Source organism: Zootoca vivipara, chromosome 3 (genome assembly GCF_965207765.1).
Source record: "Zootoca vivipara chromosome 3, rZooViv2.hap1.1, whole genome shotgun sequence".
Classification (NCBI taxonomy): domain Eukaryota; kingdom Metazoa; phylum Chordata; class Lepidosauria; order Squamata; family Lacertidae; genus Zootoca; species Zootoca vivipara.
In genome coordinates, this window is record NC_142586.1 from 22,051,095 (window position 1) to 22,067,786 (window position 16,692).

Here is a 16,692-nt window from a genome sequence, read left to right on the forward strand (position 1 = left end):
ATCTGGCTACATACACCGTATTTTTCACTCCCTTATCTCCCTCCCCAATCTCTTGCAATCAGCTGCTGAGTGGGTCCTTTCCCTCTTGTTAGCCCACTCTCTTCCCCTCTTGTTAGCCTTTAGCTCTTTCTAAAAAAAGAAGCAGCAGCACGATCTGCCTTTGGCCCCTGGGCAATTCGGCTCCAGGGACCACACATTCGCTCCATAAGACGCACAGACACTCACTCTTACTTTTTAGGATGAATAAAGTGCGTCTTATGGAGCAAAAAATACGGTATGTATTTTTGTGGACACTGCCAGCCAGAATGCAACAAACTACACGAACCCTTTTGTAGGCTTTTAACTCATAAAATAAGAAAGGTTAATATAGTTTTGAGGAATGGTTTATTCACAGTTTTCTTTATGAAATTGTTTTCTGAGTTTATTGTAGACATAAATACAAATCTTATGGCTCATACTGTTAGATGTTAGAAAATATTTAATGCTTTATAGTGGTTGCACTCTCTTCTCTTCCCCCTATTTTTTTCTTAGGATTTTTGCACTTGCAAGTGGAAGCTGAAGCAAAATCTGGTCCACCTAGCAACATGTTTATTTTTATATATGCCCGTTTACTCTAGAAGTACATTACCACTGGTGTGCACCCAACAATGAAGCAATATAGCACAAAGTTTGCAATATATCGCAAAGCAAATGTATCTTGCACTTGGTTACTTGTTAGCATTTTTATCTATATACAATTACATAAGATACTTTAAAGCTATTCTTTGCCATACTACCTAGCAGCGCAAATGTCTTTCAGAAGAGTTGTAGAAGTCTGTGTTTGGCAGCAGTCAGCGACTGGGATCCAGAGAGACAGCCTAGAGGAATCTGCAACTTTTTCTCCTTTGAGCAGCTGAGCCCAAGGCCACAGCACAAAAAATTATTTTTGAAAGTCTCTTCAGTTTCAAAAGCAATTCTGCATGTGCTGAACGCACGGGGATGGGGTGTTGTTCAAGAAAGGCAAGTTCAAAGGGATCAGGGAATTTTTAAAATATCTCTTTGGATGAACGGAACCAAAGTCAGCAAGGCTATTCAGGGCAGGAAACTTAACCAGCTACATAAATCTCGGAGGCAGGTAACTTCGGTGCATACGTCATGAGAAAGAAGGCCGATCGTGGTTTTTCCAAAGGAATGGTGCACACAGTGGGTCCAAGGAAAAGGCGTCCACAACTTCCATGGAAATACATTGGTTTTAGGAATGATCAGTCTTCTCCCGCGTTGTGCTCAAACATGTCTTGAAACCAAAAGCAGCACACAAGCCTAAAAACAGTTCTTCTAGTACATTTGGAAGACTGGGTTGGTTGGGTTTTTATTAGGAATTGATTTGACAAGCTGGGACAGTGACTAATATTTCCAGCTTTCATAGATGGCATCAGCACTTTTTGTTGATCTCAGCCCATTGCTCCAGTAAAGGACACAAGGGGTCACTAGGATATTATTTGCTGTCAGGTACACACTAGGATATTATTTGCTGTCAGGTAAATGTGGGTTGTACTGTGGGTTAAACCACAGAGCCTAGGGCTTGCCGATCAGAAGGTTGGTGGTTCGAATCCCCGTGATGGGGTGAGCTCCCGTTGCTTGGTCCCTGCTCCTGCCCACCTAGCAGTTCGAAAGCACATAAAAGTGCAAGTAGATAAATAGGTACCGCTCCAGCGGGAAGGTAAACAGTGTTTACGTGCGTTGCTCTGGTTCGCCAGAAGCGGCTTAGTCATGCTGGCCACATGACCTGCAAGCTGTATGCCGGCTCCCTCAGCCAATAAAGCGAGATGAGCATCGCAACCCCAGAGTCGGTCACGACTGGACCTAATGGTCAGGGGTCCCTTTACCTTTACCTACAGCAGGGGTGAGAGTCAACTGAATCTCTGAATATCTAGCTCCATGTTCCAGCTATTGGAACATGTGGTTAGTTCCTTGTCCACAAATGGAACACACAGGTTTTGCTGTGACATATCTCCCCATGCACAAATAATTCAAATGTTACACTACTGGCAGACATAGAGGCGTGAACAATTTTCACATCCTCTTTGCCAGGTGTGAGCAGCAGACTTCACACTTATTTTCTGTTACAGCTCAAGGTACACCAGCTGGGAAACGTGCAAAACAGTGGCTTGGGGATGAAGCCAGCTGTCCACTAGTATAGAAAGAAAAGAGGGCAGGGGGCTTTTCTATTGTTAAAACATCTGGGATTCAGAAATGGTTGCCCATCCACTGCAAATCAACCAGCAATATAGCAGTAGATCACAAAGTACCTTCTATCCAGCCCTGCTCAATCTCAAGTAAACCCCAAACCACATTCCTATTTTGCCCATTTGGTAAAGTGCCTGGGCCTATCATCTGATGATCTTAAGGCCATTAACTACCGGTATATCATTCTAAATCTACACTTACAGTAATGGTCATAAAATATATACGATGCAAACTTTTCGCACTGGAATTCTCCCTGCATCAAGGAGTGACCTCAGAGTAATACAACATCCCTGTTGTGATCCGAGTACAGCAAGTTACACCAACACCGGTTGCTATTCCATCCCATGCTGTGAAAAAGGTTGGTATCATTGATCAAATAAACCCGTCCGGGGAGTTTTAAGAGGCATGGTCAAACATGATCCATAAAATGGCCCCATTATGCAGCAGTCAAGTATCAGGAAGGTTTCGAGACATCACAGAGGCCCACCACTGTTGTCATGACTTCTGGACTAGAGGTTGAAAGCCCTGGTCTTGTAGTTGGCTGGCTGCAAGTTGTTACCATTTCTCAACAGTCATAGCAACATCGGAGACTGCTGTGTTGCCTATAACTGAATCCCAAATGTGCATTATTACAGCTAAATGGGAACGTTAAGTTATAAAACAAAAGAGGATTGTGAAACTTGCTCTAAACAAAATAACCTCTCACCCCTATTGCTTGTAAATAGAATGCTTCTTTCCATAGATATTAGGCACCGGGCTTTGCCTGTAGTCATGGCAAATGTGCACTTCAATTGATTTCAGATCAAAGCTTGCATTAATAATGTGCACTTCTAGCAAACATTCATGTATTTGGATAGTGCTGAACTCTACTACTTTTTAGATACATAATGATCTCATAATTTGTTTTCCTATCTCCCCGGTTATTCATGTACAATAAAATGGAGCATATTCTACTGCCAGCAACAGAATATGCTATAAACAAGAGAGCACCAAAACATGAACTACTATCTGTACCTACTAACATCTGTATTCATGTCATTTTCTGCTACCTATTGGCAATGACCAAAAAGTTTTAAAAAGCAAACAAAACCCCCACACTTAAATAAGTAAAAAGGGTAAACCACGTAGTTTTATGTCTCAACATTTTCTGCAATGTTTTTTTTTAATACTGAGCATTAAAAATAGTATTAGCTGTTTGCTTCAAAGGATATAATCTAAATTACTATCTTACCCAATACACTTTTATTTTCTTTTGGTCTGAAGAAATATATTACAAGTTTACCTATGCCCTCTGGAATTAAGCTAGTAGACAAAATGGAAGAGTTATATTGCTTTGTAAGAAGAAGTTAAGGAAGACCCACTGGTGGAATTCTATTTGATCCTTGCATTTCATTTAGTATTCTCTAGGATATAACTTTTGAATATAAATAATAGCAAAATTGTTTTTTGTTTTTTTCAAAAAGCTTACAACCCCTATTTCCATAGAGAGTTTCCGTTAAGAACTAAGCATTTTCAACCCAAGGACATCTTATGATATTTTTAGGACCTTATTCAAGCAAGCAATCTCACCAATTTCAATGAAGCTAGTCATATGTGAGCACACATCTGCAAAGACTGACACTTGGGCCCAGAACTCATTTTCACATGACACCAGAAATCTATTTGGATGAAGGTTCATCATGATGAAGACACATTTGGATCTAAAGCAGACGTCTTCCACAAAATCACAATGTATCGTGTTGTTAGATCTTTAATAGTGGGACCTGCCAAACCATCACAGACGAAACCAGTTCATCCGGCCGCTGCTGCTTACACTTCTTGTTCACTCTTCTGTGTCCTTGTCCTCCAGAGATGACCAAGACAGATATTGCTTTTCCTCCTTTGGATCGACATTTTTTACTCTGGCTAAGAGAGACTTCTTTCAAAAGCTCATAGACAGCACTCTCCTCGGGCCTGTGTTCAGTTGTGTTTGATCCATGAGACAACGTCAGGGACCCAGAAGATGAAGACAAGTCACTTTTCTGAGCGATGGACCCTACCGAACCTCCCAGCCAAACAGCACTGTCATTGGGGTTGCTCAGAGAAGAACTAGGTCTCTCGTGGTGAACAACGTTCTTTTGGTCCTCATCTTTCAATCCCGAACGAGGACGACTCAGGCTGTGCCTTGATTTGCTTTTGCTTCGCTTGTTGGTCACAGAGGCCATTACGAGGAACTTAACTGGGCCGTTATGTGCATGGTAAGAAACCATTCCTCTTCCTGCAGCCAGAGGAGAAAAAAACAACACCTTCATTTTTTAAAGAAGAGCCATTCTCATTATCTTGACCTTAATTTCACCAGCCATTCAGTCATCAGAACAATAAATGGTTCTCTGCACATCACAGAACAGAAATCTTGCCAAGTCATAACATTTGCATATTGTTAAGTCAACATGAGTTTGGTGACTACTTACTTTGCAACTGCACAACATTTACTGGGGGGGAACTTAATGTGATGCTCTTGTATCACATGGTAAAGTTACCTAAAATGTTATGGGAGAGACCTTACTACAGAGAAGATACAGTATATATACAGCTGCTTGCCAATGACGTAGTGTGAGGGGCATAGGGGTGGTTGCGCCAGGGGTGAATCATTAGGGGTGCAAAATTTCAACATCTGGTGCTGCCTCAATACAGCTGTGCACTTCCATCGTTGGGCTCCATTGAAAACAGCTTCTCCATAAGAACCAGGAAGTGACCTCTCCAGACAACAGAGCAGCTCTTCTTTTCTGATCTCTGTGGCTGCGATCTCCTGGCAGTTGAATGTGCATGCATACGTCGTCCTTTTCCTTCCTGCCCTCTGCATAGCCTCAGGCACTGGCAACCCATGCTATGCCACTGCTGGTCTTTGCTACCTTCTGTTGGGTCCACCTCTACTCATTGATTCAAGCTGCCTATAAATAGATACTTGCAGGTCTCTTTTCATCTCGTTGAGCAAAATGATGACCTTGTGCTCCCAAGTACCTTCTTCCTTCTATCATTTCCCCCCTGGTGTTACCCTTCCTCCCTAATTACCTAGCCTGGATCTATATATGCAAAATAATAATAATAATAAAATAGTAAAGCAAACAAATGCACAATACCATTTCAGACTGCAGGTGAGCAATACCAGTTTTGAGTACCCCTCCATTTCACTGGGAAACAAAAAAACCAGCACACCATAATGGACAAATACATTTGCCTACTGTGGTCATTTTCCATTTTCAGGGAGGTTTTAGTGTACGGAAACATAAACAATTGACCATCTGCTGTAGTCTGAAATGGTACAGTCCATTCTGCTACATATATAGGCCAGGGGTTTCCTGCAGTCTTTTGATTGTACTCCGAAGCCTTGCCCTGACTCTCTCCCTAGATTAAGACAGGTGAACAAGACTAAACCTTCACAGAATCACAGTGGTAGAGTTGGAAGGGACCCCCGCGAATTTCATCTAGTCCAACCCCCTTCAATGCAAGAATCTCAACACACTGTCCCCCCCCCCCATCCAGTTTGAAACTGTACCAGACCCTGCTTGGCTTTATGAATATGCCAGCAGTTTTGCTTTTTCTTGTTGCTGCACAAAATGTTTTCAGAAGCAGCCTATTATATATACCGGAGTTACCTTATGATTCTAGAACAAATCAGCAAAATTGAGGACATGCAGAGCTACAGTTGACGTACAGTTCATGCTTTGTTCTCTGTTTTCACAACAGCATGAGTAAGGGAATCAGCTGACATGTTTTGGTTGGCATTTGCACTATCTTAACATTACTAGCTTTCTCCACAATCTGCTGCCAAAGACCTTTTTCCCAATTAAGCTTAATACTCCACTCCTGTTGCACATATACATATTGCTGGTGGCCTTGCTGAAATAGATAACATATTTTACTGGGGAGGCCAGATGAAAGCTTCAAATATCCAGGATCCTTAGGTGCAGTGACATTTATTCTGTAGAGTGTTCAGCTGCTATAGTTTACTGGAGTAAGAAGAGGGGATTTTAACCACAGGGCATTTTTCTTTACTTGTTAACATATGGACTGGCTGCTAAAAGTAGTTGACCCGTTATAAGAGGAGAATAGCATTGGGGGGGGGAAGCAAACTGTAAAACATAAAGTATCAATGCATTAGGGTTCAAAATTTTATTTGGATTTCAAAGAATACAACGGCTATTTAGCACAGCCTTCAAATTCAGCACATCTTACTCATGTGCAGGGACGCAGGTGGTGTTGTGGTCGAAACCAATGAGCCTCTTGGGCTTGCTGATCGGAAGGTCGGCGGTTCAAATCCCCGCGACGGGGTGAGCTCTGTCCCAGCTCCTGCCAACCTAGCAGTTCAAAAGCATACCACTGCAAGAAGATAAATAGGTACTGCTGCGGCGGGAAGGTAAACTGCATTTCCATGTGCTCTGGCACTTGTCACTGTCCTCCATGTGCCAGTAGCAGTTTAGTCATGCTGGCCACATGACCCGCAAAACTGTCTGTGGACAAACGCTGGCTCCCTCAGCCTGAAAGCGAGATGAGCACTGTAACCCCATAGTCGCCTTTGATTGAACTTAACCATCCAGGAGTCCTTTACCGACTCTTGTGCAATTACCAATAGGTCCTTGGAGTTTCATATACTGTAGATGTATTTATAGTTTATTTTTACGCCAGATACTCAGTTCAAAAGCTGCTGCAGGAGCCACAGAATGTTCTCTAGTGCTTCAGTTTAAGTCGTGCATGCGTGTGAGAACAGCTTCCAAAGCACAGTTATCCAGCATATCAGATGAAATCTCCATTCAGTCATGAAGGTCACTGGCTGACCTGGGGCTGATCACCTTCCCTCAGTTTAGCCAACCTCACAGGGTTGTTGTGAGGGTAAAATAGGGGAGAACCATGCTTGTCACCTTGAGCTCCTTGCAGGACAACACAGGATATAAATGTAATAATAATAATAATGTCATTTTACTTACCAGTTACTTTGGGAATTCCTTGCAAACGAGGAACCGGGAGTGCTACTATTATCCCAAGATTTGTTCCAACCAATAACAAGCCATGACAAACTAGAAGGCTGGTCACAGAAACACGCTGCTGCCCTAGAAGGTTGAGAAGGTACCAAATTACTCCAAAAGCAAGATATTGCATTTATTTACTTATCTATTAATTCAAATATATTTAGGCCATCTTTGAGGACAACAACCCTTCTAAGGTGGGTGAGAAGATAAAGATTGCATAGCAGAATACCTTAAATGAATAAAACCAGCAGCAAACAAGAAAACAATCCATTATAAATTGAGCTTGCTGTAAACAAAACATTAAAAACAACACCCTGCTTTATTAAAACAAGGGCATTTTGGTTTGTTATAAAAATGAATCAATGTTGCAGGTTACAGACTCGGCATGTGAAAAAGGCTCGTGTAGCCTTTTTAGCCACTCAATATTTGTCAGATCTAATTTATCTATATTTCCAAGGTGTCATCCCATTGTAGTTCACGTAGAAGCAAAACAAACAAGGTTTTACAAATGCATCTAAAAGGAAGAGGGTGTATTGTAATGGATTTAATGCACCTTGTTAAATCTGCATGCTGCTTACTTTTCTTAGATATTGTCTACTGTCCTAGGATAAGGTAAAGGGATCCCTGACCATTAGGTCCAGTCGTGACTGACTCTGGGGTTGCACGCTCATCTCGCATTATTGGCCGAGGGAGCCGACGTATAGCTTCCAGGTCATGTGGCCAGCATGACAAAGCTGCTTCTGGCAAACCAGAGCAGCACATGGAACGCTGTTTACCTTCCCGCTGTAGCGGTTCCTATTTATCTACTTGCACTTTGACGTGCTTTCGAACTGCTAGGTTGGCAGGAGCTGGGACCAAGCAACGGGAGCTCACCCCGTCGCAGGGATTCGAACCGCCGACCTTCTGATCAGCAAGCCCTAGGCTCAGTGGTTTAACCACAGCGCCACCTGGGTCCCCACTGTCCTAGGATAACTAGCAATAAACACAGCATTTGGTGGGGCTACTATTTCCTACTTGAACCAATTTCCCACCTTCTTAGCATTATTCCAAGGAGGAGAGTGTGGACAAGTTCCTTCAGATTACTGTATGGGTAAAATGGTTAATCCAGGCAACTTTAAGAATACAACCAGCTATAGACACGTCGTCCGATTTATGCATGGTTATTTAGAAGTTAAACCCTACTACTGAGTTTTGTAACTGTTAGGTTGTATCTGGATTGCAGAGCTGCACTGCTTCTAAAAACACATTTGCTTCTCTTCATCTGCTCCATTCCATACTTTAGACACTTTACTTTTTATACCTGCGCCCAAGGCAACCTACCATAGCACCCCTCCAACTGCACACTCCCCTAGATGCTTTTTAGCTATTTGGCAGAAATCTAGGTTTCTGCTGAATGGTTACTTTGGCCCTCAGGCACCCACTTGGTGTCCACCAAGGCAGGGCTGTCTTAAGCATATGTGGCGCCGGGGTGCAAAGATCTGCCCAGCACCCCACACCCGGTTGCCCAGTCCCAGGCACGCGGAGGGCAGAGCCGGCTGGCCGCCTCAGTGTCTCTCTGGCTTGGTCGCCCCCAAACTCGCGGCATAGAGCCGCCCGCAGCAGAAGCTCCAACCGACAGGTGGGCTCTTCCCTGGACTCAACTCTTGGGCCCCGGACTCTCAGCCTGGTGCCCCTGAGAGCCCGGTGCCCAGGTGCCCCACACCCCTAGCGCCTATGGTAAGATGGCCCTGCACCAAGGCCCCTTCCTGACACTCCAATTTGTCTGTTTTCAGCCCTGTGAAATGGGTATTTTGTCATGCCCGTGACAATGTCTCAAGGTTTCCACATGTCCCTAGGCCCCAAAAAGTATTGTAGACCCTACCTTATACTAACTTTCAAACTTTGTCACAAATGAAGACCTAGCAAGTGTGTGCTCTCTTCTCTTTGTCCAGAACTTCTAGTTCAGACTAAGACTATCCCAACCTAAGCAATCTTTTTTTTTTTTACATCAGACTCATAGGGTTCTCCACCCAAGTTTATTCATTGCACAATGAAGCAATTGTGTAAATGCGTAGTTCACAGTTGTATAATTCTGATATAGTCCTTTTAAAAAAGGAGATATGCCCTTACCCATGCATATTCAGCTACTTTGGGAGATGTATTTTTAACCCTTTCCTTCCTCAAGACTGAAAATGTGAAGCGGTGAACCTGTTTTGCATGGTGTGCAAAACGATTTTGCGTGAAACTACATATTTGAGTCTCAAATCTTTTTTAAAGGTAGAACCACACATTTTGTTTTGTTTTTAAAAGGGAAATTACTGGTGCATTGCTTAAGGATAGATATCAAAACAATAAAATATTAATGAAAGGGATAATGCTGGCTCTCTCTGGCGCAGAATGCCTGAATGCTCCATCAGAACGGATCAGAGGGGGTAGCCTTGAATGAATCTGAAAAGTCTGCCCTTCTAGCCAAAAGGTGAATGACACTAAGTTGATCACAGCTGGAAAGAGGAGGAAAGTGGAAGGCATCTGTCAGGTTGAAGCCATTAGACCTCCCAAATATTGCCAGAAGCTCCAGCCTAGAGTTGTTTTTAAATGTCAAAATAAATAAACACAAACTATTCTTAAGAAACAAAATACTTACAGTGTTAATGCCTGGTATAACCTGCTCCCCACTCCCCCTCCACTAAAAAAAACAAACCCAAACCACACTGAATGGAACCATGTCATTATTTTCTTGGCATATAAATGCTTATCTAATCACTCAGAGGGTGGCATAGCTGCCAAGTTATCCCTTTTTTTTAAGGGATTTTCCCTTATGCTGAATAGGCTTCCTCGCGAGAAAAGGGAAAACTTGGCAGCTATGGAGGGTGGGGCAGAGACAGGTAAGATGAAGGAACCTCAGATTGCTTGGGAAGAAATTGGGGGAGGAAGAAAGCTAGGGGAAGGTGGGGAATTTTAGTCCTCGCAACTGCCTCATGGGGCAAGATCTACTGGGAACAGTTGCTGTGCTCACTAGGCCTGAGCTGCTCTGTTTCTCTGAAGAAGGAGTTAACACCACTGACTGCTTGTAAGTTATTGGTGACTTGCTCCCTATACCCGCCCAGACATAGTGATGGTAGCTAGGATGCCAAACCATTCATTTTCAAAGCAAACTTCATAGCTCCTACTTTTACTGCCAGTGAGCTAGTTTGTTATGCTAACTGCACGATCCTTTTGACCACGTGAAGGAAGCCAAACGATTGTACAAGTGATACTAGGAAATAAATTACCTGGTCACACAATGTTTCCGCCTGAGCCATGGCCAAAGTGCTGAATCTGGTTGCATTACATGATAGGATGGGAAAGACTCATGGAGGACAAGGCTCTCAATGGCTACGTTCTACCATCATCGCCACGTACCAATTGCTGGGGATTCTGCTTATGGGCTTCTCATAGGCTTCTGACCAGCCACTGTGAGAAAAGAATGTTGGGCTACATGGGCCTTTGGTCTCATGCAATACCGGTAGGGCTCTTGTTATGACTTATTAGGGTTGAAATGGCGAACGTCTCCCTTACAAAATGGGGCAGATGGTGTGATGGCCACAAGAAATCCTTGCAAAACGTTTTTGGTGGGAATGAGGCTGCAACAACTACACAGAGAAGTGTGAAAGGTGTGCTTTGTCAGCTTCCAGTGACGACACACACACACAGAAACCAGTTCATCTTTTGATTGTTTGTCATCTGCCTACAGCATTTTGAAAATATGTGTGGCTATGTTATGCCCTTTTGCTAATCTTCAGCACTTTGACAGCATTAACATGGGGGAGACAGGGAAAGAACCAAGTCGCGGCATGGCACAGCAGTGCTTCAGAAATGTCTAACTGCTGGCTTGCACCACTGAAAAAAAACATTGTTTCCATATGTGAAGATTGCAAGTGATTATCCAGGAATCTAACATCTTGAATGCAGAAGGAAATAAACAATCGGAGGTGAGGTCAAACGGAAATCCTCTGCTCTTGAAGCAATGGAACAACTGGGAAATGAGGAAACACCTGTTTGGGGATGTGAACTTCTAACACAATATAAAATCATCATAGGATGGTAGATGTGCAACATGATTTGTCTGTACTTCTCCATATTAAGTGCATATGGTTGGAGAGTGAGAAGCTTTTTAAATTATCGGTCTATTTTCATTTCTCAAAAATGGTTCCTGATCAATTCAGTTTATGATCACCAACAGCTCATAATGAGCTCCCTTTGGGATAACTTTATCCAACACAGGACTTGTGCAATTAACAATTGTTGCAAAACTCAACCCTACAACAAATTATTCGTGTTACATTGCTTCAGATAATGGAGCTGATATCAAGAGGATAAGAATAATTTTTTTTACTCAGCAGGTCCATTGACATAAAGGTGGACATGGGCAAAACTATGCACATACATGATCTCAATATGGAATTTTGAAAAACTGGGCCATTCTGTCACTTAGAGCTATACAAAAAACACACTTTCCAAATGAGACTCTTTGCTACTATAATTTATATAAATAAACACTAATCAATTATTCAAAATACTTCACATGCACCATCTCAGTAACCCTTTACAATATCAGATTTGCAAGAAGAATCCTTACAGACAACCAGAACTGCAGAAATGTCAACAATGAAATTGACAAAAATCTGAACCAGGCTCTTCTTGGTGCCCAACATACTGCGTAAGCTACTGTGCTGCATCACCTGGCATGCCATTTATTGACATCTAGGTTTAAAGTCTCCTTTGTGGATCACTGCCTTGTCGTGTATAGTTAAAGCTATAGTGATGTATCAAAGTGAGAGCTGGACCATAAAGAAGGCTTTTCGCCGAAGAATTGATGGTTTTGAATTATGGTGCTGGAGGAGACTCTTGAGAGTCCCATGGACCGCAAAAAGATCAAACCTATCCATTCTTAAGGAAATCAGCCCTGAGTGCTCCCTGGAAGGACAGATCGTGAAGCTGAGGCTCCAATACTTTGGCCACCTCATGAGAAGAGAAGACTCCCTGGAAAAGTCCCTGATGTTGGGAAAGATTGAAGGCACTAGGAGAAGGGGACGACAGAGGATGAGATGGTTGGACAGTGTTCTCGAAGCTACCAACATGAGTTTGACCAAACTGCAGGAGGCAGTGGAAGACAGGAGTGCCTGGCCTGGAGTCACGAAGAGTCAGACACGACTAAACGACTAAACAACAACAACAACAAAGGTTTAAAGTTGAACTTTTCCTTCAGTGATAATCTTAGAGAGAGAACTGCACAGTATCAGCCTAGTTCCAAAAAGTATTTGAAGGACAATCTTAGGGCACTTCCAAATTGTCTGTTCTTGCTGTTTGATTCTTCTCGTTGAAGGAAACACTTGGACTTTGCAAATCACCTAGCCTACACGTCTGTACATTTTATAACTGTCCAAAATCCACCTTCCTATTTAGTCATTCTTCCATTAATGAAGGCATTTTAATCTTCTGGCGGAGTTAGGGCCTATTGCAATGATGTTTTTGTTGCACTACTCTCCCTCTACTGAGGAAATGGTACCCTTTCCTGTCCCCCTTCAGTTTGCAGGAAACACATGTCACACAACAAGGTAAATAATGGAAATTGCTTTGTTACATAGCTAAGCTGTCATCAGTTGTTAAAGGAACAAATCAAGAATTTCTTCAGAGTCAGCAGAATTGTTCTGAAAGGATTATGCTTTATGAAATCTCATGTAAGCACTGGGGGAAATGTTAGCTTCAGGATATGACATAATGAATAACAATACCATTTACTGAATAATAAAAAATTACATTGAAATGTAAAAAGCTCAGAGTTCATGGCAACATGGGCTTTATAACAAAATTCCTATGATTAAACTTGGGCTGTTCTGATCAGTGCAACAGGCATGAGTGAAAAGGAGTAAGATTTACTGTTCCGAAAACTATAGTTAAGCATCCCTGATTCTTCCAAATATCTTAAAACTCCACACTGGTGCACCTTGCTATCTGTAGCTCACCTGAGGATAAACGGCAGCTCAAAGTAAAATTCATGAAATTGTTCCAGTTACTCAAGGAGGAACGGGGTAGGGTTGCTGAGTTACAGTGGTACCTCTACTTACAAATAACTCTACTTACGAATTTTTCTACTTACAAATGGAGCTCCATCCGCCATCTTGGATGCGGTTTAGATAGGATTTGTTCTACTTACGAATTTTTAGATAGGGTTGCTTCGACTTACGGATTTTTCTCCCAATGCATTCCCGTGGGATTCGACTTACAATTTTTTTCGACTTACAAATGTGTGTTCGGAACACATTAAATCCGTAAGTAGAGGTACCACTGTATAAGTAAAAGTATTTCAACTCAAGAGCACTAGAGCCCAAGGAAATGTCCGGAAAAAAGTGATGATTCTGTGGTATGGCTGGAGTTAAGCAGGTCTCACCCTGTAAATTGCCTGGCTGAGCAGCCACCTGGAATCCATTTGTAAGCCAGTGTATAATTATTTGAAGGAAGAACAAGGCACAGGTGTGATGAATAAAGAAACTCAAATATGCCACAGCCAGGTTTATGTGACTGTGTTCCTTCCTTTAGTGTTTCCCCAAGAGAGTAGTAAGAATCTGTTACAGTTTAAGAATCTCTTGCTTTAGAGCAGGCTTCCTCAACCTCGGCCCTCCAGATGTTTTGAGACTACAATTCCCATCATCCCTGACCACTGGGTCCTGCTAGCTAGGGATCATGGGAGTTGTAGACCAAAAACATCTGGAGGGCCGAGGTTGAGGAAGCCTGCTTTAGAGCTTTAGTTTAGAGGAAATTAGGCAGAAAGGAGTTTCTAACCCACTACTCATCCTGTTGTACAAAAGCAAAATGAAGCTGTATGGGTTATTTCTTTAAAAAAAAATCCATCCATTCATTTAGATGCTAAAAGCCATCACACTCCACCCCTGGTGCAGGTCTGCTTTTGCAGATGAAATATTCTCAATGAAATATTCTCCCCCTGCAGAGCAACAGGCATTTACAACAATAAAAAACTAAGCTCACAGACACGGCTGCTGCATGTTTCTCTCACAATATAGGAGGATATTGGTGACACGTTTACAGCTATAATTTTTAGCCTGTTGGCTACACTAGCTGAAGGTTTACCAAACTGATAATCTGATGGGCACAGTGTCTGCCAAACTTGGGTCTCCAGTTGGACTACAATTCCCTTCATCCGTAGCTAGCAAGATCAGTGGTCAGGGGTGATAGGAATTGTAGTCCAAAAACAGCTGGAGACCCAAATTTGGGAAATAATCTGTGAAACACACTGTGCTAGTGAAACAGAGCATGCCGCCACTTGCATAGAGAGCTAAAGTAACCCAGTGGGGCAACTGCTTGCCCTGCTCACATATAAACAAGGTAAGTTATAACCAACAAGCCCATTAACGGCACAATAATTATTTCAGATATAAATAGTCTAAAGTGAAAGAGAAGGAATGTAAAAAGGAATTACCAAGCAGCTGGTTAATTTGGGTTTACAGTCACTCCTGTGTTGCTACAAAGTATTGATTTATTCCAGACATCCCCAAACTTCGGTCCTCCAGATGTTTTGGACTACAGTTCCCATCTTCTCCAACCACTGGTCTTGTTAGCTAGGGATCATGGGAGTTGTAGGCCAAAACATCTGGAGGGCCGCAGTTTGGGGATGCCTGATTTATTCTGACATCAGTTTTGCCGGGGGGGGGGGGGGAATATTTTCTGTACATTCTTTAAAAGGATTTCATTCTCAGTAGTCTTCCTTCCGCACTTTCATTTTCAGTATGAAACTCTCTGTGTGTTTGTGCATACATGCACATCATTATCCTGTTGCTTTATGAAATTGCTTTATGAAATTAACTCAGCATTAGCACATAAAATATTATGTACAAAATACCACGTACATAGGATCCCTGATAGAGCAATAAACACCGATGCAAAAAAGCAATACCCAGTTTACTCATTTTAAATGTTAAAATTCTTCCTTTTCTCAAGTATAACACATTTGTCTCAAAGCATCAATCAAGATTCTAAGAACTCTATTGAAACTTGGGCTCTTTCTTTTATAAGGAGAGGAAAAATTCTTCATATAAAATAAAAGCAGCTGAAATGTTATGGTAATGACACCAGGGCACACACATATATATAATTAACTCAAGCTCTTCAACAGAAAAGCACCGTTTACATCATCTTGTTTTATTTCCATGGCAATTGCAACTAAGACTAAATATTTTCCAGTTAGCATTCCCCCCCTCCATTAAAAACACACAAAATAGTTACTACCAAGCATAGAAGGGGGGGGGACACTACAGTTTGCCCCTAACACTACAAAACATGGATTCTTTTTTCCACAATGGTAGCCAACTGAATGGAAACCCTTTCTGAACTCGGGACAAGCTTATGTGTGAGTATGAAACAAAGTTAGAAAAACTGGGGGGGACCCCAAACATACCTTTATTAAACTCAAAACACAGGGCATTTGGGAGCTAATAAAACTGTGGGTGAGATAGAAGGGCTGGCAGTGGATGGGGATATTTTACTATATTTGAGACTAGTTAAGAGCAAAATCCACACCCAACTCCCTACTACATACGCTCACGTTTACAGGAAAAGAACACAGGCATTGCTTTGAAAATGTCTGTCTGTTTCCAGGTCATTTTATTTATTTATCTCCCACCTTCCTCCCATGGCAAGACTCAGGGTATCTCGCAGCATAAATTAAAATGGAGACAACTAAAACAGACAATATAAATAGAAATATTAAAAAAGCAATTAAACAAGTAACCCTATTTAAAACAACAATAAATACTCTTAAATATAAAATATAAAAAATAAAAAAATTTCAGACTGCTCACTGTAATCAAGCTGTGAAAATTTGAATTTAACGAACAACCGAATGTAAATTCCCCTAAAGATTGAGTTTTGCTAAAAGGGGTAGGGGGAAGGGCCATAACCATCTAACAATCATAAATAAGGGCTTAGTAGGGTCCCGGCTGGCACTGTGGTCTAAAGCACTGAGCCTCTTGGACTTGCCGATCGGAAGGTCGGAGGTTTGAATCCCCACAATGGAGTGGGCTCCCATTGCTCTGTCCCAGATTCTGCCTACCTAGCAGTTCGAAAGCACACCAGTGTGAGTAGATAAATAGGTACTGGTGTGAGCGGGAAGGTAAACAGCGTTATCGTGTACTCTGGCTTCCATCCCAGTGTTCCATTGCACCAAAAGCGGTTTAGTCATGCTGGTCACATGACCCAGAAAGCTGTCTATGGACAAACACTGGCTCCCTCGGCCTGAAAGCAGAGATGAGCGCTGCAGCCCAAAGTCGGATTTGGCTGGAGTTAACTGTCCAGGGATCCTTTACCTTTACATTAAAGGGCCTAGTAACCACATTTTTTGGGCAAAGATATTGGGGTGACTTCTTCTATAAGCTTGGTCCATAGTTATAAGCACATCTTAAATATAAGCACTTGCTTAAAAACAAGT

At 42.2% G+C, this 16,692-nt stretch overlaps 1 protein-coding gene across 8 annotated transcripts in view; it reads right to left on the reverse strand.

The window, feature by feature from the left end:
* Window positions 1–367: 367 nt before the first annotated feature.
* The window catches only part of ARHGEF10 (Rho guanine nucleotide exchange factor 10), a 91,956-nt gene continuing 75,631 nt past the window's right edge, over window positions 368–16,692 (reverse strand). For all 8 annotated transcript variants that reach the window (XM_088665672.1, XM_088665674.1, XM_088665673.1 and 5 more), the window contains 2 exons: window positions 7,191–7,313; window positions 368–4,483 (listed from right to left, as the gene is read on the reverse strand). In XM_088665672.1, coding sequence (XP_088521798.1) covers window positions 3,969–4,483; window positions 7,191–7,313 — 638 coding nt within the window. In that variant the 3' untranslated portion in view covers window positions 368–3,968. The remainder of the gene's footprint in view (window positions 4,484–7,190; window positions 7,314–16,692) is intronic.